Raw genomic sequence first — 24,580 nt, 5'->3', positions numbered from 1 at the left:
GTCCGCGTCCAACGTCCATCATGAGAGGCAACGATTTTGAGAAATGAAGGCCAGTAGTGAGAAGAGGGCCCTCACTGCAACTGACAAATCCCTTACACGTTTTCCGCTGTGTCGGAGTGCTACTTCGGCACTTGAACTGAGGGGATTATGCGGAACGTGACTCTTCCAGCGGTCTCCATCCACTGCGCGTCACATATTCCATCGAGAAGCACGTGACAAGTATTTCGAGCTAGTGAGCCAGTGCAGGCCACTAGTTTTCCTATCCCTTGGACTCGTGCCACTTTTTCGTGCCCATGAGCTCACTTCCGCAAGGTGGTGCCTACCTGTGGCAACCAGTGTTTTGACTTGACCCCAGCGTAGCGAAACGAACCTGCTGTCTGCCCGTCACAGACGTGCGCCGCGACGCCAAGCGACCCGCCTCCGCCCACAACGCGTCGCTCAGGAAGTTTAAAGGGGTTCCTCTTGTTCTCCTTTGAAGCGCGCTGCAATTTTTCAGCTCTCTAAAAAAAAGTTCCTGTATAGTGCCTCTGCACTTTCCGGGACACGTAGTGAAGCCTTTCCCTCCTTTCCGTCGCGGATCCTATACGATGATGAAAACAGCGGGCGAGCAACGTCGAGGGTCGTTTAACCCGAAGGCCTGTGCGGCCGTGGCGCTGTGCCTCTGGGCTGTTCTGCTGCTAACAGGTGAACAAGTCCGGGCTGAAAAAATGCGCGACGTGTCGCGTCACCGGGACGTCCCAGAAAATCCCGAGGAGGCTGACTCGCTCCGCACCTGTGAGTCGCAAAAGCAGACCGATGCTGCGCATGCCCCGCCTCCCCTTGCGTTGTCGAAAGAAAACCTGAGCGCTACTCTAAAGTGCAGTGGAGACAGCAACAAATTCGTTCCAGAAGGAGAAGGGACGAAAGTGTGCTCCGGAGACGGTGCCACCGACGTGAAAGCTTGCACAGCTGAAAAATATGTCGACCTGCAAGGCCTTCTTGGAACGACTGAACCTGTCAAGTGGACAAAAAAGGGGACGACGAAGGCACAGGAAGAAGTGTGGACACTGCAGCTCGATGAATCGCACCTACCCCTCTCCGACACAACCTTCTTCGTCGGCTGTCAAAACGGAGGCAAAGAGTCCAAATGCAAACTGGATATAACTGTGCAAGCACGGGCATCCTCCGTGGAAAGCAACGTTGCCAAGTGTGCATACGGTCAACACAGCAATCCTCAACCGCTTCTGGTCGAACTCACACCACAAAACAACACCCTCACTCTCGAGTGTGGAAAAGATCACCCCATCGAACCCAACAATCATACCACCTACTACTGTGAAGATGAGAAGATGAAGGCCTGCACGAAGACTTTCAAGGACATTCTGCCCAACTTCGACGCCTCGTGGTGGTCGAAGACTGACGAGACCAACAACCACGTCAAGCTGGAAATCCCTCCGACGGAGTTTCCGAGTGCCGACCAGCAGTTTTACATTGGCTGCTCCGCCGAGTCAGTCGCAGAAAAGCCCTTCACGTCTCTCTCGAAGACAAATGCCGCCCCACCGGCCAAACTGAGTCCATCACCTTGCAGGGTGCATGTGCTTGTCAAGGCGGGAAGTTCATCTTTTGCGAAACTAATTGTGCAAACAGCCGCAACTGTCACTGGTTCTGCTGTCCTGGTTGGGCTGCTTCCCTGGATTGTGTAAGCGGGTCGGCGTTCTGCACCACCCGCTGCGATTCTGCCATTCGGCCCTCTCTGGCTGCGCGGGGCCCATAGTTGCAGGCTGAGCGCAGTTCTCTGCTTTTGACATCTCTCATTTCTGATACCACTCCGAGAGGTGTCTGTTTCCCTTAATGTGCCTAAGAGGGTTCTGTCGTTTGTCCACTTCCCGTTGGTGTAGGCGCATGCGAGCATAAATTTCGCCTAATCTTTGCGTTTTCTCGCATACTGGGGTCATGCAGTATGACACAGAAAACAAGTGAGGCGCAAGCGTTCATGAAGTATGAGCCACGCACACACCGTATCGCGGCTGTTGTGCATTCGGAGCTCTAGACGTGATCGTGTATACACTATACATCAGATGTCTACACATGGGTGTGGCGGGAATAACGAATTGGTATTGTCCCCCATCCGTGCGCAATTGGCCTCCACAGGGAATGCATCAGTCATGAATGAGTTCTAACTGTTTCAAGTCGGTGTGCCGCAGATGCATCGCATGTCGTATAAATTTCCTCACATGTATTCTTGTACGTGCAAAAGGTTCTGCTGAGTTTCCCTATGGTTTCGGTTTGCTTCTGAATCTGCAGAATGTAGTTGCCTGGCACAAATCACATGGGCAGAGGTGAACCAAGCGCAACGTTGGCCTTGGAAGGTTTATGGTGTCATGGCGATGACGCCTTGCCATAGGCATTTCTTTGCATAAAGTGGCTCATTGCTGCTAGCTTGCGGTCAGCTCCACACCTCGGAACTAATCATCTTCTGCCAGGGCGCGCATGCCCCCGTTTGGCTTGGCTTGTTGATCCCAACGACCTCTGCTGTCGGACAGTTTCTCCAGGGACCCGGTCTGCATATTACGGTTAGGGCGCGAGCGCTTTCGCATATGCTGCGAATGACGCCTAGTGCTGCAGAGAAAACGTTTCGGCTGTTCTGCACGTCTTCGCAAGCAAGGTGCTCCACTCGGAGCGCGCATGTTTCGGAGGGGTTTTTGGCGTCGTACTGCTCGGTAACGCCCTCAATGACCCGAAAAAGAAAACGCACAGCCAGCAGCAATAGCGGATCTCTGCAACTCACGGATATCTAAACGAACTCTCTGCCAATCTTATGTTGTTAGGATCTGTGGGGACTGGCTACGCCATGCGGACACGGAGCTGTTACGGTACTGAGCTCCACAACTGACTGTGCCAGGATTTCTTGTTAAGCATTTCGGCTGGGGTAGATACCTCGCAGGCAGTAGGGGAGAGCCTCAGTTGCCCGTTGTCATGTTGTGTGTTCCTCGCGCACACAACAGTTGACGTGTCTGTAGGATTAGTCCTTCGCCTGCCTCATTGTCGTTAAGACGAAGTGAGGTTCCTACGCAAGGGATATACTCTTGGTGTTGCAGTGCATGTCCCTTCCCGCCAACTGTCTTCGATAAACCAACAGCCGCAGAAACGCCCAGTGCTCTCCTATTATCGCTCGCACTAGCCTCGCTTCAACCTCACACTCGCATGATCACCTCAAGACTGGGACTGTGGGCTGCGCCGCCGTGGTGGATTTTTTATCCCCCTGCCGTTTTCCCGTTGTGCAAGTCAGTCTGACTTTGTCTCAAACGGTACGTTGTCGTCAGGCAGATTGCACGGCTTTGCGTCCGGCTCTCGGGATATTCGAGACAGGGAATCTCGGCAGGCCTCCTAACTGCGCGAGAACCCCCCGTCCTCCGCCACTCCCTAGCTACAGTAAAACTGCCTAGTTTCTCTGGCACAAGCGTAAGCCGACACGGAGTTCTTAGGATCCGGCTGTATATCTTCTACAAGGGGGGCTTATCCGAATACGAAAAAGTGAAAGCGAGTCTTGAAATATCGGTAGAGTCCTTCATAGCAGCGGTCATCTCCTCACTCACCGGTCGGAGGTCGTGACAAGGAGATACATACCCAAACCGAAAGGCCACCTCAGTATGACCGATACACTGGGACTTTCAACGAAGGTGAGGGTGGGTATGCGAGGGGGCCAGTATCTGCGTTCGCTCAGGCTCTTGTTCGACTCCAGAATTCGCGAAACCACCTATCAACGTATCTGCCGCGGAAGCGCGCCGCCAGCGAGCAACTCACCGCTGCGGAAGGCGACGGCGGGGCGTCATCCGCGGTGTAGTGGAGCCTCGAAGCGCGTAGTATGTATCCCCTCCCTCTCATTAACCTAGCTCTATTATCTGATATTCAAGCTTTGACTACCCGAATGTTGATTACAACATTTTATGACTCTAAATGTAGTTAGTGTATGGATCATTATTTGGGTAAACCAAATCATAGATGTGGCAGACTTCGTAAGCAACTGGGACGATCGCATCGCGTTCTGCGTACAGGGGTTAGAAATTTGCCCTCTGTAAACGTTTTTCTGAAGATTAGACGATAAGTTTGTATCTCTGCTTTTCGGGACGCTTAACAGCATCATTTTTCGGACGTGTTTTCATACAATGGCGAAGGCGGGGAGAAGGGAACCAGGCCGCCGACGGTCGATCTTCCAGTCGAGGGCTCGAAAGGTGCTGGCTGTGTGTATCGGGGGCGTTTTGCTGCTGTGCAATGAACACGCTGGTGCACACGGAGTTCAAGAAGTATTGCAGCACGGGGGTTTGGAGGACAATAATGGGATGGCTGCTTCGCAGCATGTCCACACGTGTGATGCGTCAAAGCAAGTTAGTGAAAATATGGCGAAGAGCGTGACACTATCGAAGGACACCCCGAGTGTTACATTGAATTGTACTGGAAATGGAAACAAATTTGTACCCAACAGCAATGATAAAGGCTGCGCCTATAATGAAGGGGCTAAAGTAAAGAGTTGTAATGATAACAAATCCATTCCAGACGGACAGGTTGTCCTGACGGAGCTCCTGGGGGCGCCCTCACCAGTTGAATGGAAAACGGCTTCTGTGGACGCGCAGCAAGGAGAGGCGAAGACACTCCAGCTCGATGAGTCCCAGCTACCCCTCTCCGACACAACCTTCTTCGTCGGCTGTCAAAACGGAGGCAACGAGTCCAAATGCAAGCTCGATGTAACCGTGCAAGCACGGGCATCCTCCGTGGAAAGCAACGTTGCCAAGTGTGCATACGGTCAACACAGCAATCCTCAACCGCTTCTGGTCGAACTCACACCACAAAACAACACCCTCACTCTCGAGTGTGGAAAAGATCACCCCATCGAACCCACCAATCATACCACCTACTACTGTGAAGATGAGAAGATGAAGGCCTGCACGAAGACTTTCAAGGACATTCTGCCCAACTTCGTCGCCTCGTGGTGGTCGAAGACTGACGAGACCAACAACCACGTCAAGCTGGAAATCCCTGCGACGGAGTTTCCGAGTGCCGACCAGCAGTTTTACATTGGCTGCTCCCCTAACCCAGGCGAATCAGTTGAAGCGAAAGCCGTTTTGGCTGCCTCAAAGCCTGAAGATCAGCAGTCTAGCACCGGGTCGTCTCTCTGCAAAGTGCAAGTGACAGTCAAGGCAGCGAGCTCGGCTTCAGCGCTGCGCCGCTTAACAGTTGTAGGCGCAGCAACCGCCGCTGCCGCCCTGACAGGTCTTCTTTTCGGTCAGCATTGATTGTGTTAGTCACGTTCACGTCCTTCCTTCTGGAAGTCTTTTGTTTGAGAGTAGTCTCTGCAGCTCCTGACATTTCTACACCATATTTGGCCTGGCTTGCTAGTGGCGATGTGGCAGGCGTGAGACGCGCTCGAGGTCTACGCCGAGTAGAAAGTAGCCGCATCCGGAACCCCAACCGCCCAGTTTTTTTGGTGACACGCATACAGAGCCGTCGTCGATAGTTTCAGCCATGTGCATCCTGCGTGGCGGGTATGTTGCACTAGGGACCTCGGCGTGCGTGTATGTAAAGACGCTGGTGGATTTAACTCTGGAGCTTGAGTGGGCGCTTGTTCACCCTTGTTCTGCATGGTTCTTGGAAAAGGCTTCACGCATGTTTCTAATGTAAATGCGGGTATGTTGGCGTGGTGGTGCGCCTGTCCGGGTCAACGAAGACCTCGGAAGGTTGCCTGCGGAGTAGAGTCGGCGGCGGTCGGGGTTTCCTGAGTCTATCGCCTCCACTCTGAGGGCTGTGCGTAACTGCGGAGTTTCGCATTTTTCTTGAGGGCTGGCACGCTATGTTTTTCCTGTGGTCACTAGGGGCAGTCGGATGTGGGCGCTGTGCAGCCAGTCTGTTTGCTCTCGCCATGCAGCCGTCTGCGCCTTTCTCCTCACATTGATGTGTGCAAACCGTCTGGGCGCATTACTTCGGCATCTGTAGCATGGGCCCTCATCATCGCGGTCAGAAAAGCAGATGGGTATAAGCGTATGCTGAGGTTTGGTGGCTCGTCCCCGAGCCGGCGCCAAGCCCGGTATTCGTGAACCGAAAGCGTATTCTGACCAAATCAAATGCCGCTGACGGTTTATTCTCAACAGCAGCCCGACAGTGGGACAGAGGTCAGTGCCGGCAACAGACAGATTGACGCTTCTCAATTCTCAAACACTGACCACAGACTTTTTTCCTTTAAAGCGCTTCTGCTGATCTCGATGGTGCCGGTTTGAGCGCTTCCGTGGATCTGCACCTTCCGCTTGTCTATCGCGCAGTTGGGGCCCCGTGTGTCCACCCGCTTCGTCGCTGTACCAACTAGGCTGCTCAGATGCTTGTGACCGCTACAGAGTCCCCTCACGCGACTGCTACCTTGGTGTCCTTACCAGTGCCGCGCGCTGCTATCGATCTGCGAAGTGCTGTATGGGGGTTCAGTTCGCCACGCTAGAGAACGTGCGGCCCTGGCGTGCTCTGGAATTTCCTCCTCTCAGCAATACGTGGTCAGGTTTCACAGCAACAGGCGAGTCCCCATTTCTTTTCTCGTGCAACGCTTGCTGGCGCAATCAACTCCTTTCGATTCAGTCATGTGGCTCGCCGGTGATGCCCCTTGCTGAATATAAGCCATTATAATCGACACATTCTGTGGCTCTCCCGCGCGCCTTGTCTTTCAAGGCGTTCTCCCTCAGCATGCGACACGCTCTCGTGTGCAGTGTCCGTCACTCTGGAGTCACTATTGTATTTCATGCTCGATCAATTGCTCATAGTACGCTACGCAATCATGGAGCTCTCTTTGTTGGACCCGTTGGTCGGCAAAAGGTGGTGCTTCGCGAGCTGAATTACATCAGTTTAGCACGCTGCCGCACGTTTTCCATAAGCCTCGTTATGATGTTTCGTACTTCCGTCCATACCTCCAACTGCTTCGCAGACTGATCCAAGGCTGGGCACAAGTCCCGGGGTGAAGTGGCGATAGCTCAGAACGTAAATGGCCGCGTCCCTTCTCCGCCTCTCGGTCCCGCGTCCTACCTCTGCGGCTGTCGAGCGCACAAGAACGAAAAACCAGAGAAATTTGCCGAGCGTTCACTGTCTCAACCGTCGTCGGTCCGACGCGTGTCCACGTAGAAGGCGGCTGCAGGACGGGCACCGCAGGGACGGCTGCTGGGGTTCTCGGCTGTTGGGTTCTCGGTGTGGCCCCCCGCTACCCGAAACCCCTCCGCGCCAGTGTGCGCGCCGGACGCCCGCCAGTCGCGAGCAGCACGCGAAGCGCGACCGCGAAAGTCTTCGCACAAGAAGAAGGTTGTTTTTTTTCAGCGCAGAGCGGCTCCGGGTTATCTTTTATGGTGACACCTGTATTCGACCGTCCTGTGTCCCTTAGGCGTCTGCCAACGTGTCGCTCTCGAACGTCTCACAGGATTCGTAGCAACGGCGATTCAGGCTCTACGGACGCGGCGGCAGAGAGGATTCAAGTCGAGCGCCGACATGTTGATGGCCGTGTGTCTTGGTGGTGGTTTGCTGTTGTCCAGTAGACCAGCGGGTGCAGACAAACTACAGCAAGTACTGCGGCATCAGCATCCGAGCCAAGACGATGGACAACAGGAAGAGACATCCGTGCACACCTGTGACATGACGTCGTAAAATGAGGGTACCCAAGCAGTATGACACTTTCGAAAGGAAGACTCACTGCTACCTTGAAGTGCACCGGCCAGAACATCAATTTCGTGCCTGACAATCTCAAAAGCGTCTGTGCACAGAAAGCAGATCTGAATGCCTGCAAAGAAGCCAAGAAGACCGATTCCGACGAAAATCAGGTCCCACTGCAACTAGTGCTCCCCTCCAACACCAAGTTGAAGTGGAATAGGAAAAACTTGAATTCGAACGGTGGTGAGGTGCGTACACTTCAGCCCAATGCATCACAACTGCCTTTGGAAGATACCTCCTTCTTCGTCGGCTGCCAGAAAGACAACCACGCGTCAAAATGCAAACTCGACATAACTGTGCAAGCACGGGCATCCTCCGTGGAAAGCAACGTTGCCAAGTGTGCATACGGTCAACACAGCAATCCTCAACCGCTTCTGGTCGAACTCACACCGCAAAACAACACCCTCACTCTCGAGTGTGGAAAAGATCACCCCATCGAACCCACCAATCATACCACCTACTACTGTGAAGATGAGAAGATGAAGGCCTGCACGAAGACTTTCAAGGACATTCTGCCCAACTTCGACGCCTCGTGGTGGTCGAAGACTGACGAGACCAACAACCACGTCAAGCTGGAAATCCCTCCGACGGAGTTTCCGAGTGCCGACCAGCAGTTTTACATTGGCTGCTCCCCTAACCCAGGCGAATCAGTTGAAGCCAAAGCTGTTTTGGCTGCCTCAAAAACCTTGGGGTTCCCAGCAGTCTAACACTGGACCTTCTCACTGCAAGGTGGCAGTCACGGTCTAGGCAGCGAGCTCCGCTGCCACACTGCGCACACTGGCGATCGTAAGTGCAGTTTCTGGAGCTGCCGCTGTGACAGGTGTCATTGTCGGTTCTCTGTGACTGTGTGGACCCTGTTGGTGTTTCTCTGTTGTTCCAGTGTCTGGTTGAAAGAAGGCTCCACTGTAGTTGAGTTTCCCTTACTGTTCGGCGTTATGCCAACGCCACGTCCAGCACTATCTCGCTGCAGATGAATGACGGGCTCGCTTGTATCCTTGCCCCTGATGTCTGTCAATCCCGTGAACCGCATGCATCCAGCTCCGCGGGTGCAGAGTACACGGATATACAGAGGTGTACAGGCCCAGAGACACTGAGTGCATCAGGGGCAATAAAGGATAAGCTCATGAGGTCATATCTTTGATGAGGCCCCCCTGAGGGCTTTCACCTATAAGACCGTATGGGATAATGCAGCCGCAGTTACTTCTGGAAGGCCGGCAGGTTCAAGGTAGTTGTGAAGGACAGTTTCAGGCTCATTCGCTCCCAAAGGTGCGGGTCAATGTTAAAGCCATAGGTTCGGCTGCCGCAGACCGCTTTGTTCGCCGTCGCAGAAGTTCTGGGTTGTGCACTGTAGAAGGTAGTTTCGTGTGTTCGTTGTAGCCGGATCGTGAATTCAATCCTGACTGAGGAGCTGGCAAGTTGAATCTATCCTCCATGTTCTGCAATACAAGGAGGGCACTCCGCGGTTCTAGACACCAGCGGGACATGAAGCACCATGGCCAAGCCTGTCTTCCACCTGTGACTTACTCAGTCTGCGTTTGCACACCGATATTTGTAAACGAATGAGCCACGTGCAACCCGGCTCACAATAGAGTTGCATACACCAATGTGCATGAAAGCTGGGACGCAATCCCGTAACTCACACGTTGAATGTCATGCCATCGCATGGTAACAGCGCCACGACGGCCAAGAGCTTCAAACACTGTGTAAAGTTCGCGTTTAGGCTGTATGCACTCATTCTACGTACAACAGCGTATTTGTGTGCGACTGAAACGACTGGGATTTCAGCGTTGGTTACTACAGGCTTCGCGATAGTTCTTTTCCGAGGTACGTGTCACAGTGACTTCTGCAGCGCAGCACAGCGCGCTTGGTGCCTAAAAACTGTCTCTAACTCCTCTAAAACTCATGAGACCACCCAACTTGCTCTACAGCTCATGCGGCGGTGTTTCACGCGCCTTCGCATTTCTGCTGCATCGATCTGGTCCGTTTTCGACACGATGTGGCAGAAAAGCCTGCGACTCTTCTTGCATGTGGCATGGCAACCTCGAGAACGTTGTGTACGCCAAGCTAAATCACTGTGAGTGGTGGCTGGAGAGAGGCGAGTGAGGACTAGTACTTATCTGACAACCGAAGACGGGTAGCCCGTTATTCCTCCCCCCCACCCTCCCGGCGTCACTGGTTACGCCAAAATATGTATGCAGGAGTGTACTGCGGAACAAGCCGTATGGGGTTGGTTTCCCAACCACATCGAGTAGCGCGTTCCCTCGGCAGCGAGTGCGACCCTCAGATCCGCGGGTCGCAGAGATGTGAGCATCCACAAGTGATCTAGCCAATTACACATCAGGATGGTCTCTTGAGTACGCAGCTGGACAAGCTTGTGTGGCTCGTGCAGTCCGGTTGTCGTCGCAGCGTTCCTCCCAGCGCTCAATTGCCCGCCATTCGGTGAGCCCGCTTCGTGTCCGAGTCGGGAAATACAGAGAACACGCGGGCAATGCAGACAGTAGTCGGGTGTTTCGCGTTCTGCAACTCTGATCTCAAACCTTCAAGCACCTCGTCGTGGGCTTCCGTATATCAGAAGGCTTGAGGAATGCCGCCCAAAGGCTCATATCATGAAATGAGCGTCTAGCCTCGGGCTCAACAGTCTGTTTCCTGGGCCAATACACACACGACACACCCGCGAACCGTCATGACTATAGAGTGTCCACCGAATACAGATCGGGAAAAGTACATCGATGGTGTCCACGTCTTGGTGCAGTAGTCACTACTGTCCGTACGACGTTCATACGAGGGGTGACCGTGCCATCGATGCATTCGTCCTCATCACACGCGCTTTCCTTCCCCTAGCCCTAAAGCGGTCCGTATATTGTCTCCCACCCTGGATCCCCTCCGGAACCTCATTTTGTGTTACCGACTCTTGGACCGAGCCACATAGCAGTGCCGCGAACATGCGTGTTGATGGCAAAGAATCGGCAGGCGCGAGAGGAATGAAACCGCTATTTTGGCTGTATCACTTTGATACTGGCAGAATCACCTATCCCTTCCTCCACGGCGCTGGCTCCGCGCGCACAGTCGCGACATGGCGGCATTTTTCCGTCGCAAGTTTTCTGGCGATCCTCGGTGGTTGGTGATCTTTCCGGACCGCTGCGTCTTTCATCCCTGCCCGCCTCATTACATCCACCACCCCCCCAGCGCGCGCGGTACTTGGCCGTCCGTCGGAAGCAGACATAACGGCTTCTTACTTGAAGGGACTCCGCACTTTTAACATTTTTTCTCCTTTGGTCTTTCTTGTCTCGGGTCTCCGAGAAGGGATTCTCCTGTTCGGCCTCGCCACTTGCCAAGCAAAATGAAACTTCTGGTGTGTCTCCTCCTAATTTGAACGGCCAAAAAGGACTGGACCTGAAGCGCGTACTAGAGTTCACAGGCGGGGCAGAATTCAGCCGAAACGCGCGGAAAGGCGGGCACAGGATGATGCCCTCATTCCAGTGAAACGGGTTTCGAGAAGGCACAAAGGAGAGTAAAGACTTGTTACTGGCTTTCTGTTTTACTGAAAGGCGACGCAAAACTGACGAGCGTGGGCCAACAGTGTCCTGTAGCGGAAGACATCGCAGCCAGTTACACAGTGTCACACGAAAGCAAAACGGCACATTTGTGTAGATCGTGTGTATTGTGTCTGGTTTTTTTTTTTTTTCTCCGGTGCAGGTTCTTTTTCTCTTCCTTGCGGTTTCCTCCGCCGCGGCCGAAAGCGTCGGCATTAAGAAGGTAAGCCGATAGTACCGCGCGAGGCCAGGTGTCCCTTCGGTGCACCTTCTGTTCGAACATATACTGACGCGTACCAGAATTTTGGGACGACTCCCAATTTCGTCGTAGCGCATTTTTGTGTGAATTTTTGTATCAAAGACGCCGTGTCTTTTGGTGTACACTCTCATCCCGCTGCGTATCCTTTTTGTTTTCCAGGCGTTCATGGATATCGACATTGATGGTGAACCCGCTGGACGAATCGTCTTGGAGCTTCGTAGTGATGTAGTTCCCAAGACGGTGGACAATTTCATTGGTCTCTTCGATAAGTACAAGGGCAGCACTTTCCACCGCATCATTGCGGACTTCATGATTCAGGTATAAACTGATGCCGGGAGGGCGCGCTTTCAGTTTAACTGTCTGGTGCGCAGGCTCGATCGCTTTCTGAGTACCTTGGCTTTGCACCGGCGTAGATTCGTTTCACGTGTGTCGCTTGCATTTCACGTGACTTTAGCATGAAGATTGCAGAGAAAAATAATGCAGTGTCAGTAGCATGGTTACAGCTGAGTTTGGCGATGTCAGTGGTTTTAGGGGATGGGGAGCAAAGCGACGTGCGTCTGCAGTTGCTGGTCAATTTTACGTACGCGCTACTGTATTCTACTTTTTGAACTTGTCCAGGGTGGCGACTTTGAAAACCACAACGGGACCGGAGGGCACAGCATCTACGGACCGCGCTTCGAAGATGAGAACTTCGATTTGAAGCACGAAAGAGGTGTTATTTCCATGGCGAACGCCGGTCCGAACACCAACGGCAGCCAGTTCTTCATCACGACTGTCAAGACAGAGTGGCTGGACGGCAGACACGTTGTCTTCGGAAAGATCACTGCTGACTCGTGGCCCACTGTCCAAGCAATTGAGGCTCTCAGCGGTGGAGGTGGTCGCCCGACGAAGAAGGCGGTCATCAAGGACATTGGCCTGTTGGAGTGATGCAGAAGCGTCGGTGTCCGTCCACATGCCTAGTGATCTATGATGTCTACGCTTTTAGTATAGCGAAACACTACACACTGTAGTTGCCCTTCTCCTTGAAGGGGGGCGAGAGACACCAATGATTTTTCAAAACGCTGGCTAGAGATGGCGGTGTAGCGGACGCATTGGAGCGGTTTTTTCAGCAACGTTTCCCGTTCTCGGCGTAGTTGCGAACGAACGCAGCGTTGAAAGCTCACACATGAAAGCAGATTGCGATGCAGTTGGCGGCAAAAGGTGATTCGGAAGTCAACAGGGCAGTCGCAGTGAACTCGTAGCTTGCCTGCTTTTCTTCCCGGCACACCGGTCCCGGGCGCGCTGCACGTAGGCTTGGGTGGTCTCGCAGGCGTCCGTCAAGTGAGGATCTACACCCCACAGAACAGACTGCTGATCTATTTTGGTTGTTGGCTTGGTTTCGTGCACTCGCGACACCGTGCAGTACCCCTGCATTGAAATGGACGAGTAGCCTTGGACTGCTGTAGATTAAGGCCACATACACCTCACTAGTTGCGTCTGTATAGCATTTTTCGAGAGGGGAACCGAAGTTTACAGCTGAGGTTCGTCACACCAGTGATTGCCGTGCTGGAGAGGCGGAGCGTTTGCACCCGGCTGCCAGGTCTTTCGCTGGGTGGGAAGCCTCCTTGCTCCACGCTGTTGCGAAGTTTATCTTCATGTACTCACGTGTAAAGAATACAGCAGGTATCGGCGACGCATGGGCAACAGCTTTGTCGGAGCATCGAGTAGCGACTGCCCTCCAAGAGAATTCCCTGTCAGCGGTTTCACCACCTCTGATGTAGTCGGAGGGAGCAGTGGGTCTGGGCAATACGCACAAGTAGCAGAATAACGTTCAGAAATATTTGCGTAGGAGTGCATCGAGGGATGAAGCGACATGAAGAGTTATCACTTCTCACAGAGTAGTTCACACATATCCACTTTCATGAAGAGTGGCAAATGCTCGCCTTACAACCGAAGCATCTCGTCCGGCGGTAACGATGTGTTCACGAGCTAGTCTCAAGACAAGTGCTTCCGTCGTGCCACGTTTGTGCGAGACATCGTGATTTGCTCACAAGTTTTGTCCTTCACCAGGCTTTTCCTCGGAAGAGATGTGCCCCGCAAGGAAGGAAACAGAGGTGACTGTGGGGTTCTCATGTCTATATAGGTGCTTTCTCTACGCGCGGATCAACTTCACGCAGACAGAGCCCTCCTACGTGAAACGGGAGCCTGTGGAATGCCTCGTGCACAGGAACTAAGATGAACTGCAGTTTCAGGAAAAAGAGCGAGGGCCTTGGTCTGTGTGGCATGTACTGCTGCAAAGTCTGTTGCACCAAAGTGTCAGCTGCATGCACAGTCTTGCTGCGGCCATACGGAGAAATGATGCAGTGGGAACATAGAGTGACACCGGTAATGCGAAAGACGCGCTCCCTGCTCAGAATGTGACGTCAGCTGTCCGTCTGTTGTCGCTGAAAAAGAAGCAAACCCTCTCGGATACAGCGCTGATGATGGTCTTGTTTGGAGCAGATCGGCAACCGACGGAGGAAACCCCGCGGTGCTGTGTAATCGACTAGGGAATCTTCTGGCGTTTTCCTCTACTCTCCCGCACTTGCGACGGCAAAGTCGTTCTGCGTGAGGGCCGTGGCTTTGGGTAAAGCGACATCGAAAGGTCTCCAAAATGGCTGACGAAACGGCACCATCGGCGCCTCGAGGCAAATGGCTTCCACGTCGAGAACGCCAGGAGGCGTTCCGACTGGACTGTGAAGACGAGCTGGTTTGGTCAGACTGGATGGTTGGTCGCGAGTTCACGAAGCCACTTCTGTTAAAGAATATAGGCACAGAACATCAGACCATCTTCTACAAACTGTCGTGCGGCCGCGCCTTCATCCTACCGTTTCCTGAGCCGTTCCGACTTCCACCAGGCATGACAAAGAGGCTCCCGGTCACTTTCTCTCCTCTTAGCCAAAAATCGCTTGTGGAAGAGCTGGAAATCGTTTGCGAAAGAGGGTCCTTTGTTGTATTCCTGAAGGCGACAGAGAAACGGGCAGCAATCTCGCTGCCTCCCAGCGTCGACTTCGGGTTCGGCCCCGTACAGGATGACACACATGTACGTTTCCTTGTACACAACACGGGTTCTCTCCCGGCAGAAATTTCGTGGAAGGAAGCCCCCCCGTTCAGAATTCACCCGAAAACTTCTCACATATCTGTCGGAGGTATGCAGCAATTTACTGCAGTCTTCCGGCCGTCAGCCGCTCTCATTTACGAAGGTACCATTGTTTGTTCGGTGACGTCCAGCACACCGCGAGAAGCAAATACCGCCCTTCACGAAGGGACGGTGCCCTCGTCGTCCATCGTGAGAGCTAATATTTGTGCCTCGCCGGGCGAAGTCGAGCAAACATGTAACAGAAGGCCGGGCGACGCAGACTCTTCTGGGACCTCGGAATGTCAAAAGAAAAACCCGAAACTGGAGGACTATACTACGGCAGCAAATGAGTCTTGGTGTTCTTTCGAGACTGAAAAGGAGACAGAGTGTTGCGCGATGAGTGTGCGAGGAATTGGAAAACTTCCGCATCTCCATGTTCATGGCGAAACGGAGGTTTCCGTCGAGTTCGGCACCGTCCTCTGGGGAACGTCGGAGACAAGGACAGTTGCCTTGGAAAATTCCTCACCCGTTACCGCCTATTTTGAGGTTAGAGAACGATTAGAAACAGCCACCGGGCATATGGAAGCTCGCACCTTCCTGCATCGATCTACAAAACAACTGTATACATTCGGGCAACCACGTGAGCGACGAGCTTGCCTCCTTCGTATCCGCCGATCCCCATATAAACACATATAAGTGGATGTATTTTATTAGTAGAAACGTGGACTATCTGTGCGGCGAAGTACCAACCATGTCTTGCGTGGTTGCTATCGTCTGTGTACAGAGAATCCGCGATCCAGAACTGTATACTCCAAACGAGTAAACGAAAACACTGTAGCTCGTAGAACACTGAAGCGGAGTGCGGTTTCTTGTTGCTGGCAGTCGCGCCTCTCAGACGTGCACACGAATGCCTTCAATCGAAACACATTGGTGCTGCCTTCGCCTGGACGACTCTTTCCACCGGACTCGTTTCTTCTAATGCTTCTCATCCACGACAATTGGATACCATCTACCAGCTACTCTTTGAAAAGCTGCGCCGTCCGAGAAACCTTGAATTTGAAACGAGAAAGCCCTTCGCCGCTGCGACCCAAACCATTTCAGGGTGATCCGATTCTGTTTAGCGTCACTTCCCATGAGGAAGACGCACTGATTTCCAGCAAGAATTTCCCTTTCTCAAGTTCCGCGGCTTCACCTGTTTTCCTATCGAACCCCAGGTCGTCCGCACGTGCCTAAGTCAGCCGCATGCGAACGCCAAGCTTCCAGCTACGATAACTGCAGCTCCACGGAGCGGAGCCGTCCGCCCTGGGGAGGCCGTTCCGCTGACGTTCAAATTTCAGGGGTTTTCTGTCAACGAAGAAGTCTTTCAGGAATTCCAGGTAATACGCGCGAATTTGCAGACGCCCGTCCATATACTTGCATTCATAGGGTGGGACTCCACAGCGACGCACACACCTCCGTGGAAAAAATACCTAGATATACATGTATGTGTGTGCGTCTGTCTGTATTTGTACCGCGCTCTCTCTGTAGAGCTACACACCCCCCCCCATACTATATATATGTGCGTGCTACTAGAGCCTACGGATAAGAGCTCTTGACTGCGAAATAATTTCCATGCATGGCCGCAGCACCCCTTCACCATCGCATGCACGAAGGCACATAGATCGATTGACAATGCACACAGAACTTTGCGTCTATGTAAGGACCACGCGCGCTTCCAGCAGCAATCGTGAAGCTCGATGCGGACAAACGTGAGGCGACACCTGCATTTGTTTCTGTGCAGAGTTTGTAACTCGCCGCGCAGGTGGTGATGAGGAGTGGAGCGCCTCTCACCGTGAAAGTTCGGGGGATCGTCGGCGCAGTTCAGGTGACGCTCTCCTCCGACAGCCTCCACTTTGGCAGCGTTCCAGCCGGCGTTAAGGTATGCTTCAATTCCGATGCCTAAAAACACACAGAAACGGCAGACCTGTACGTTTGTCCGCACAGCATATGCATACGTGTAGCGGCGCATCGCTGCGTTTCCATACAACATAGACACTTTCATATACTTTCGCATATCGTACCCATTTCTTAGCAGTCGCGGAGGGATGTCCTCTCGTGCGCCTCCGCGTACGGGTAGACACAACGGTGAGTGCGTGTGCCAGAGACTGATACAGGGGAATGCTTGAATTCTGTCGGTACGGCCCGCGAGAATGTTGTGTGGAAAGCGCTCTCAATATGTCTGCCAATGCGAAAATGCGTCTGTGTGCATCGCGTACTGGGTCCGCGCTCTGGAACGCAAATTGCGTACAGTTCTTCTGGCTTGGGTGTCTGTCACAACACAGAGCAGATCTCAGTTCTCTTGCACATTTCATGACCATCGTTAAGCGCATTAAAGGTCGTGATATCCAGCGTAGCTTAAAGCATGTGGGCAGCACGACGGCCTCTTCGTCAGTCCGTCCCCACGGAGACGATCCGTATGTGCGTCCAGCAGGCATGAATATCCGCAGCAAAAACGTCTACGTAAGGCTGTGCGTCGGTGTAGCTCCGAGCTTTTCGAGGCGCCGCGGCGGTCTGCGACGCCCGCAGGGCAGCTGTCTCGTGTTTCCAGCGGGAAGTTTCTGCCTTTCCTTCTTCGCTCGTATCCCCTCCGCAGGTGATCAGGCAGGTGAAGCTCCGCAACCTCTCGAAGCGCGCCGTCGCGTATCAGCTGGTCAACTTGCACAATTTGAGTTTCGTGCGCGCGGACAAGCCGCGCGGGATCCTCCCCCCGCAGACCGCGACCACAGTCGCCTTCACCTTTCGCTCGCACGCGGCGCTACAGCTCCACAAAAGAAGCTTTTTTCTCCTTCGGGGCGGCGAAAAACCGCTCGCCCTCGATCTCCTGGGAACCTGCTACACCAGCGCCGAGCGACCGGCCGCAGTCACCCTGGGTCACGTCTACCTGAGGAGGTCCGGAGACCTGCGACCATGAAAGAAATGAAAAAAAGAAGCACAAGACACTGCACAAATGCCAGCAGGGAGACAGACAGCTGATATCTAAGATGTGTCCATCCGGGCCATCCAGAACGCTGCATGCGTTCTCAAGCGGCAAGACAACATATACACACTTAAATGTGTCTACCTACTGGAGACTCCAAGCCACTCGTTCACGCAGATACATATAGACACATACAGATGCATATATATATATATATATACTTGACATACTCATGGGTGACAGAGAAAGCTCAGCCGCCAACTAATCGCGCGCCGATCGACGAACCTTGAGAAGATCCTCCAGCAATTGCACCGAAGACGGAACTTCTTGAGCGCCGCTGACTCTGCTCTCCGACTCGGCTCCCTCCTGCTTTGCACTTGCTGGAGGAGTTCCAGCTGCATATGTGTGGACGTACTCTTCGTATAAACCCGAAGACGTACCCGTCTTCTTCTACGCAATCGCCTGACACTGGCGGCGTGTACCGAGCGCCGGTGTACCTTTCCCTCCCTTATTTCCTCTCCATTCTATATCTCCTGCGGAAAACCTCTGATAATAGCAAAGACAGCTTCAAGCGACAGTACGAGGTGGAAATCGCCAAATGGAATGCTGGTGCCCAGCGCGCTTTCCAGCGAGCCTTTTTTCGACGCACGTAGCTACAGAAAAGCAGTGCAAATCCGCATCATCAGCGCGCTTTCGGGGCTTCTCTGTAATTCGCTACCGACGAGCTGCTTGGACTTTCGAAATTCTGTGCTGCAGGTGGACCGAGTTTGGGAAGGGCACCCCGCCGGCAGGTGAGAGGGGAGCTGGCGGGAAGCGACGGCACGCAGCCTTGGAAAAAGTATTTACAGGATGCGCTTGTCGCGACTGTGTTCCAAAACGGTGAAAACGCGGAGCGCTGCACTAGATGGGGGGATGTAAAACAACGGGAGTTTGCTTTCTGCCTACGGGACAGCCCACGCTTGCCTTTTCGTGGTTTTCGTGCTCTCTATCTCCTTGCGCCTCACCACGTTGAGCAACCCAGCAATTGGAGTGCTAATTGACCTTTCAAAATCCGTTTTTGCTTCAGACTCCCTCGAATTGGATTGCCAAGGCAACCCCGACAAGGTCCCTGAGCCGCCAGAAACGAGCTTCTCTCTCTTCACTTCTTTGATGACTGAGGGAGACGCGTCATCCGAGTGAGGACAGACACGCGATTTCTCTCATTAGAGCAGAAAAATTTCTGTTTTTCCCCTTCCGTCTTTGCGCTGTCCTGCGCCCCATTTCCTTCATTTTTTATTGCGAAGCAGTATGCCCACACGCATGCGCATGAGGAGACGAAAGTCGAAGTGCGCATGCGCGAACGTCCCGTCTGCCATTATATATATATATCAATACGTCGACATATATGCATATAGAAATATGTGTATGCTTATAGGCAGATATAGGTGCTGTGTCTCTACGCCACTTCCACGATGATTGCCAGAGGGGTATTCTTGCTATACAGGGGTGAAAACTGTCATTCTGGAATTCGACTCCTGTGCCTATGAGACTCGTCTGCGCAGCGGCATCTCGCTTTCGCCGAAGGTGTTGGAATTCAAGGCTGGCGAGCTCCCGCGAGCCCTCTCCGTGACCAACACATCCAACAAAAAGGTACTTCCTCTACAGATATCCACGGGTTCTACGCAAACAAACGCGTATGCGTGCACTTGCATATCCGCAAAAAAATGCCACACGTAAATGAATATAAAAGGTATATATATTTTTTCACATCCGTGCATATCTATGGGGAGGATATCGTGCAGATCTACACTATCGCTGGTGTTACCAAGTTTCTCTGCGTCCCTCGGGGGCGCTGACGCACACTTTGAAGGATTCCTGCGGCATCAGCCGGACATCGCGTCAATTTTTTTCAGCGGCTTTGCGTTCAACTGCCTCCGCACCGCATGCATCCGCCTGCACGAGAAGACTTCAATTTTGCGACCTCACGCTCCGCTCTTTGGCTGAGAAGCATATTCGCCGAAGCGTGCCCGCTACACCACGAGGGAGAAATCGAGCTCGAGGGTGAGCAGGTGCTTGACCTCGACATCAGAGGGCTTTACCAATTGCCACGCGCTTTCTTTATTTATGCAGTTCACATGTATCTGGAAAGACGCTCTCGATCGAGCGAGACGGAAACCGCACCCCCCGTCAGGCTTTTCTGTCTACGCTGCGCGAGCCGAGCTCCTGCCCAACGCCGTCACCACCTTCCAGTGAGGCCGCGCACGTGATCAGGCAGCTTTATCGAATAAAAAACACGTTTTTGCACCGAATTGTGCCCTTTTTGCACTTTGCGTTGAGGTTGCGAACGCGCCAGCGCCGAAGACAAGAGCCTGCAGGCGCTCGGGAGCTTTGGCGCCAGTTGGCAGGCCCGCCCGGCGTAAACGCGAAGCATTTTTGAGAAAAGTCTGGAAACACAATCGTGTAGAGGCAGATATGGCGAACAGACCATGCGTTGACGCGCGAGCTTTGCAAGAGTTCATGGCGCCGCAAGGGCGAGAGACGCCTGCATCTTTTCAAGATTTTTCGATTTTCTCCTCGGCGTCGGCAGACGGCTGCGCCACGCTGTCTTATCGGCGGCGACTCGGAATGAACACGAACACGCTAGAGTTCTCTGGACGGAACGTGCGCGGGATGAAGTATGCACATATGGGGACATCCATGTTTGCGAAGATATCTGTGGGGTGATGCTGGATTATTTCGTCTTACAAGCGTTGTAGCTCCGTTCTCGCCTACCACATGTCATATGCATACAATTATATATATATATATCTAGGGATGTATATAGATATGTATGCTTGTAAATGCGAACAGATGCGGCTCAAAACGGGTTCCTGCTAGTCGGCTTCGTCCTGTCTCCCGTTCGTGACCGCGCTTGTTTTGCCTGTGCTCAATTAGCAGGACTTTGGCCGTCTCACAGCGGGGTGACTCTCTTGCTAGTCTGCTTCCTCAGACTGGTTCACCAAACAAAGTGCATGCGTTATTTTTCGAGTCACCAAGCGCCCCGGTCTCGTTTGAGAGCGAAACCACAAGCGAAGCATGAGTCTCGACACTTCCCTAGACACGCTTGCGCATTGGAGACATATTTTTGCGAAGTAGTTCCCTCCTTTTCCTTTCAGAGTTACGTACGACGGCACGTCGTCGGAGTTCGTGGACTTCTGCGTGCTCGAGGCGGCGGTGTGCCCGTCAATAAACTTGTCTTACCACCTTGTAGAGCCTTCCGCGCTTCAGCTGCCCGCCTCGATCGCATGCGTCGCCCGCGCCCTGCCTCCCTGCGCCAAGGCTCTACCGCCGAAAGCTCGTCTCGCAGAAACGGCCGTTCGCTTCAAACCCTGCTTTCCAGGTGAACTCGAAATATCCGCGTCATAGAGGCGTAGGCGGCGCGACAAATGATAGGGCAAACATTGAGGACAGGAGTAGGTGCCTAGCGTCCTCGCGGAGTTCGTGTAAGGCAGTCTCCACGCGAGCTGGCGCAGCGGCCTGCCGCCGCGCATATTCCCTGTCAATCTGCGAGGCACTCGCCTCTTTGAAAAACACGCAGCTGGTAGCGCCGTCCTCTGCTTTTCCGCAGAGCCGAAACACCCTGTTCATTAGCTACGGATGCGCAAATTATCTCTGTCTTTGTCTACTAAATTCTGTTCGAGCGTCTCGACACTGGCCGCTGAGTAGTGCAACTCTTTGCCTTCTTGATCTCCCTACCATTGCTATATCACTTTTCCTGTCGCCTGCACACCACATAGACCGCGCAGCGCCTACAGCAGTGACAGGGGCTTCTACAGAGCTTGTTTTCCAGTCCATTCGATTTCTCTTCAGGCGAAAAGGCCTTCCACGTTACACAGATTTTGAATGAAGGCGACACGCCGCTGTCGTTCGAGGTGTTGCCTGAGGGTGAAGATGCGGCGAATGAGGAGCTCGCGACGACAGGTGCAGCGGTCTTCAGGTAATAGTTTGCTGTCGACCCACACACAATTCAGAAGAGAGTCAAGAAATACCGAAACAACCCCTTGTCGACCCTGCATATTCCGTGTTACGCACGCGCAACTCCTAGACAGTCTAAAATGCAGGAGCGCACATCGTGCAGCTCAAAGTGAGTCTGTCGACACAACACTGAATAGAATACACACAAAGAGAGAGTCTGACTAGAATTTATTAATAGTTACATGCATCTGCATACTCTCCACGAGTCGTTCTTCATATCTCTTTAAGCAAACGAACCACAAATACCACATATATGAATGCAGGCGCACACGTACATCTCACTGTACGTAGATCCAAACATACATGTACATAGATATACGCATATATATGGATCTACGTATGCGTATGGTCCTGAGTACTCCTGAGTACGCATTTGTACGTAGGAATGCACGCAGAAAGTCACTGCGCGAATCTGTTGGGTTCAGTGCGCCTCGATTTTTTGTTTTTCAGCGCGTGGCCGCTGTCGGGGGAGATTCCGCCGCAAGGCTTCCAGCTGCTTCTCCTGCAGTTCGCGCCGGCGACGAACGTCTTCAGCGCCGGGAGCTTCAGCCTGGTTTTGGACGGCAAGCCCGCCTTCGCAAAGCGCCTGCGCGTCTACGGGTGCGCGTGGGCGCCCGCGATGACAGTCAAGCCTGAAACGCTGGTGAGGCCGTGCGAGACGCGCGCAGCGCAGACAGAGAAGCGCTCCGGAAGTGAAGCGAGTGGAGGAGGCTTCACAGCGGCGCCGCAGATGGCTCAGCTGCGTCGCCTTGGCGCCGGCAGGGGGCAGGCGCTGCAGAGAGAGACAGCGAGCGAGAGACGCGAAGCGCGCACATGCAGAGTTTGCCTCGATATACCGTTCCTTAGCTCTTGCGTGCAACTCTAAAAGGTTTAGGGAGCAAGCCAGGAATCGAGCGGGAGCCTCTGTGCAGACATGTGACTTAAATCTTGAAGGTCCCTGTCTACCACCGGGTGCAAGTTCTCTTGTGCTCCTCATGACCATCGTTCTACGTGCCTCAAGTGGAAGGCATCCGGCGTCTATCCGAAAAGTGGATGGCGGACTCAGAAATGGCACATGCAGGCTTTGGAGCGGAGGCGACGCGGGGCGAAGGCTTCGCCCTCTGTGCATGTCTGGCTTGTCTCGCGAGGCACCTGCGCATGCGCCTGTGCCTCGACAGCTACAGAAAACTACGGAGAAGATCGGCGACGCTTCTTGTGCTCTCGCGTGTGCATCTTCGCGATCTTTGGTCGTCTTTGCGCCTTCACGTTTCAGGTCTTCCCGCAGACGCCCGCAGGCGCCGCCTCTACGCGCGAATTCTCCGTGCGGAATGTGACGGAGATTCCGATCTGCGTCGCGAGCTGCCTCGTGGAGAACGACGGCGAGGAGGGAGCGCCGCCGCCCTTCTCACTCGAAGAAGAAAACGAAATCCGCCTGCTGCCGCTGGAGGAAAAGAAAATCGCCTGCCGTCCGCGTCGCTTCCGCCGATCGGCTTGGCTCTCGTGATGGAAACCATGACTGAGATGATTCACGCCGTCTTACATTCGGAGAAGACCGCAGAGATTCTCCAGACGCTGCTCGAGGAACCTGCGCCTCGCTTCGACGAGATTGTCGGGCTGCCACGGCCTACCGCCGCGAGCCCGCAGGCCCTCGAGGCGAGCGCAGCAGATAAATACCCAAACAGTACGCTTGAGGTGTCCACAGACTGCTACCAGGCTATATATAATAATATAACTATATAGATGTGAATGTGCGCCTTTGTGTGTTTCCCTATATCGATGCGCTTGACGCTTCGATCGTCTCTACGAGGCTCTCTCTGGAGATTCAGGCGGCGCGCATAGTCTACTGTGCGTGACGTCGCTTACGCCGTTGAGCAAGATGCACCTTCAGAGCGAATTCGAATTTGGGCTAGCGTGTTCCGTTTGCAGCCAGACTGAAGGAATCGAATTTACTTGGTGCCTTCCTGCTGTGGCGCTCTCGTGGCTTCCTTCTGCACGACCTCAGAAACAACGTAACCTGTTTACTGCTTCAAAATACGGAGTCAAAATACGGAGGAAAAAACTTGCACATCCACGAGCGCCGTACGCACGTGGATGAACTCTGTCTGAAGACGCGTGCCTGTCCTCTGAGTGACCGGCGTTTCTGCCTCCAGTCGGGGGTAGTGGGACTTCTCTGCAGACGGGCGAAACTGTCTCTGCGGCAGCGCACCAAAAACGCCGTGAGGCGCGCGCCCTTGTATGGCCTGCGCAGCGGCGAACGGCGCGCCCGCCGCACATGCAACCTACGCGGTACCCGGTCTCACGCTCCGCGAAGATTTCAAAAACTGGTCGCCTCTCACCGCCAACTTCCTCGACTGCGTCCCGACGCTGCCTGCCGCGCTTGCCAAAGTCCGTGAGATGCGATATTATATATATCACATGGATACAGATATGTGTCGATACGTGTATATGTATGCATATATATATATATATATATATATATATATGCGTAGACATATGTGAAACAATATATATATTTATATGTGTTGTTTCTTTGCTACACGCGTCTCGCCTAGGTTGTCTCCGCGCACCTGCGACGACTCTTGTCACTTCACCTGAGAAGACGCGCCCTCTGTGCGGCAGTTGACACACTTTGTCGCCACCTCGGCGCTGCACGTGTGCATTTTTAGAGCGATTGGCAGACAGAAAGCTCGCCGCGCGACCGCGGAGACGGTCTCGAGACCCTGCTGGCCCACGACGAAAATCTCTCTCTGGAGGCGCTCCCCGCAGTCGTCTCAGACGTTTTCCGCCGTCTGCTGCTCGAGGCAGTAGCTGGCGTCCTGCGGGCCGACGCGGCAGCCCTTGGCCTCGAGAGGAGCCCTGGCGAAGCGCCCGCGCGGTGAAACAGAAACTGGGCATTGACAAGAAACATCACTCGACATCTCTGGGTGGCCTACCTCTGCCATCAGGCGCGCATGCATCTAGTGTCTGTTTGGGTATTGATTCAAGTGTGTATGTCGGTGTGTAAATACATGTGAAGGTTTGCGGCATGTCGATATTTATTCTCTGCTTCTGGCGCC

The 24,580-nt window shown here is 53.5% G+C and overlaps 5 protein-coding genes across 5 annotated transcripts; all 5 read left to right on the top strand.

Annotated features, from left to right (window-relative positions):
* Positions 1–587: 587 nt before the first annotated feature.
* BESB_080780 (SAG-related sequence) lies at positions 588–1,682 on the top strand (the record flags this gene model as incomplete). The annotated part of the gene is made up of 1 exon (XM_029366440.1): positions 588–1,682. One exon carries the CDS (start codon positions 588–590, stop codon positions 1,680–1,682), a length of 1,095 nt encoding a protein of 364 aa, XP_029217871.1.
* A 2,463-nt stretch (positions 1,683–4,145) lies between these two features.
* On the top strand, positions 4,146–5,270 carry BESB_080770 (SAG-related sequence; the record flags this gene model as incomplete). The annotated part of the gene is made up of 1 exon (XM_029366439.1): positions 4,146–5,270. One exon carries the CDS (start codon positions 4,146–4,148, stop codon positions 5,268–5,270), a length of 1,125 nt encoding a protein of 374 aa, XP_029217870.1.
* A 2,394-nt stretch (positions 5,271–7,664) lies between these two features.
* BESB_080760 (SAG-related sequence) lies at positions 7,665–8,414 on the top strand (the record flags this gene model as incomplete). Its single annotated transcript, XM_029366438.1, has 1 exon — positions 7,665–8,414. One exon carries the CDS (start codon positions 7,665–7,667, stop codon positions 8,412–8,414), a length of 750 nt encoding a protein of 249 aa, XP_029217869.1.
* Positions 8,415–11,047: 2,633 nt separating this feature from the next.
* Positions 11,048–12,426, top strand: BESB_080750 (cyclophilin; the record flags this gene model as incomplete). The annotated part of the gene is made up of 4 exons (XM_029366437.1): positions 11,048–11,059; positions 11,404–11,463; positions 11,659–11,817; positions 12,118–12,426. The coding sequence occupies 4 exons, from the start codon at positions 11,048–11,050 to the stop codon at positions 12,424–12,426; spliced, it is 540 nt and encodes a 179-aa protein (XP_029217868.1).
* A 1,705-nt stretch (positions 12,427–14,131) lies between these two features.
* Positions 14,132–24,403, top strand: BESB_080740 (uncharacterized protein; the record flags this gene model as incomplete). The annotated part of the gene is made up of 14 exons (XM_029366436.1): positions 14,132–15,142; positions 15,811–15,972; positions 16,398–16,514; positions 17,229–17,524; positions 18,309–18,343; positions 18,619–18,727; positions 19,094–19,181; positions 19,662–19,780; positions 20,687–20,910; positions 21,381–21,507; positions 21,996–22,237; positions 22,798–23,205; positions 23,773–23,913; positions 24,207–24,403. The coding sequence occupies 14 exons, from the start codon at positions 14,132–14,134 to the stop codon at positions 24,401–24,403; spliced, it is 3,276 nt and encodes a 1,091-aa protein (XP_029217867.1).
* Between the last annotated feature and the right edge of the window lie 177 nt (positions 24,404–24,580).

The sequence above is a fragment of the Besnoitia besnoiti genome, chromosome VII (assembly GCF_002563875.1).
Source record: "Besnoitia besnoiti strain Bb-Ger1 chromosome VII, whole genome shotgun sequence".
In the NCBI taxonomy this organism is placed as follows: Eukaryota; Apicomplexa; class Conoidasida; order Eucoccidiorida; family Sarcocystidae; genus Besnoitia; species Besnoitia besnoiti.
Note: the sequence above shows the minus strand (reverse complement) of the source record. Positions and strands in the feature narration are given on the sequence as shown.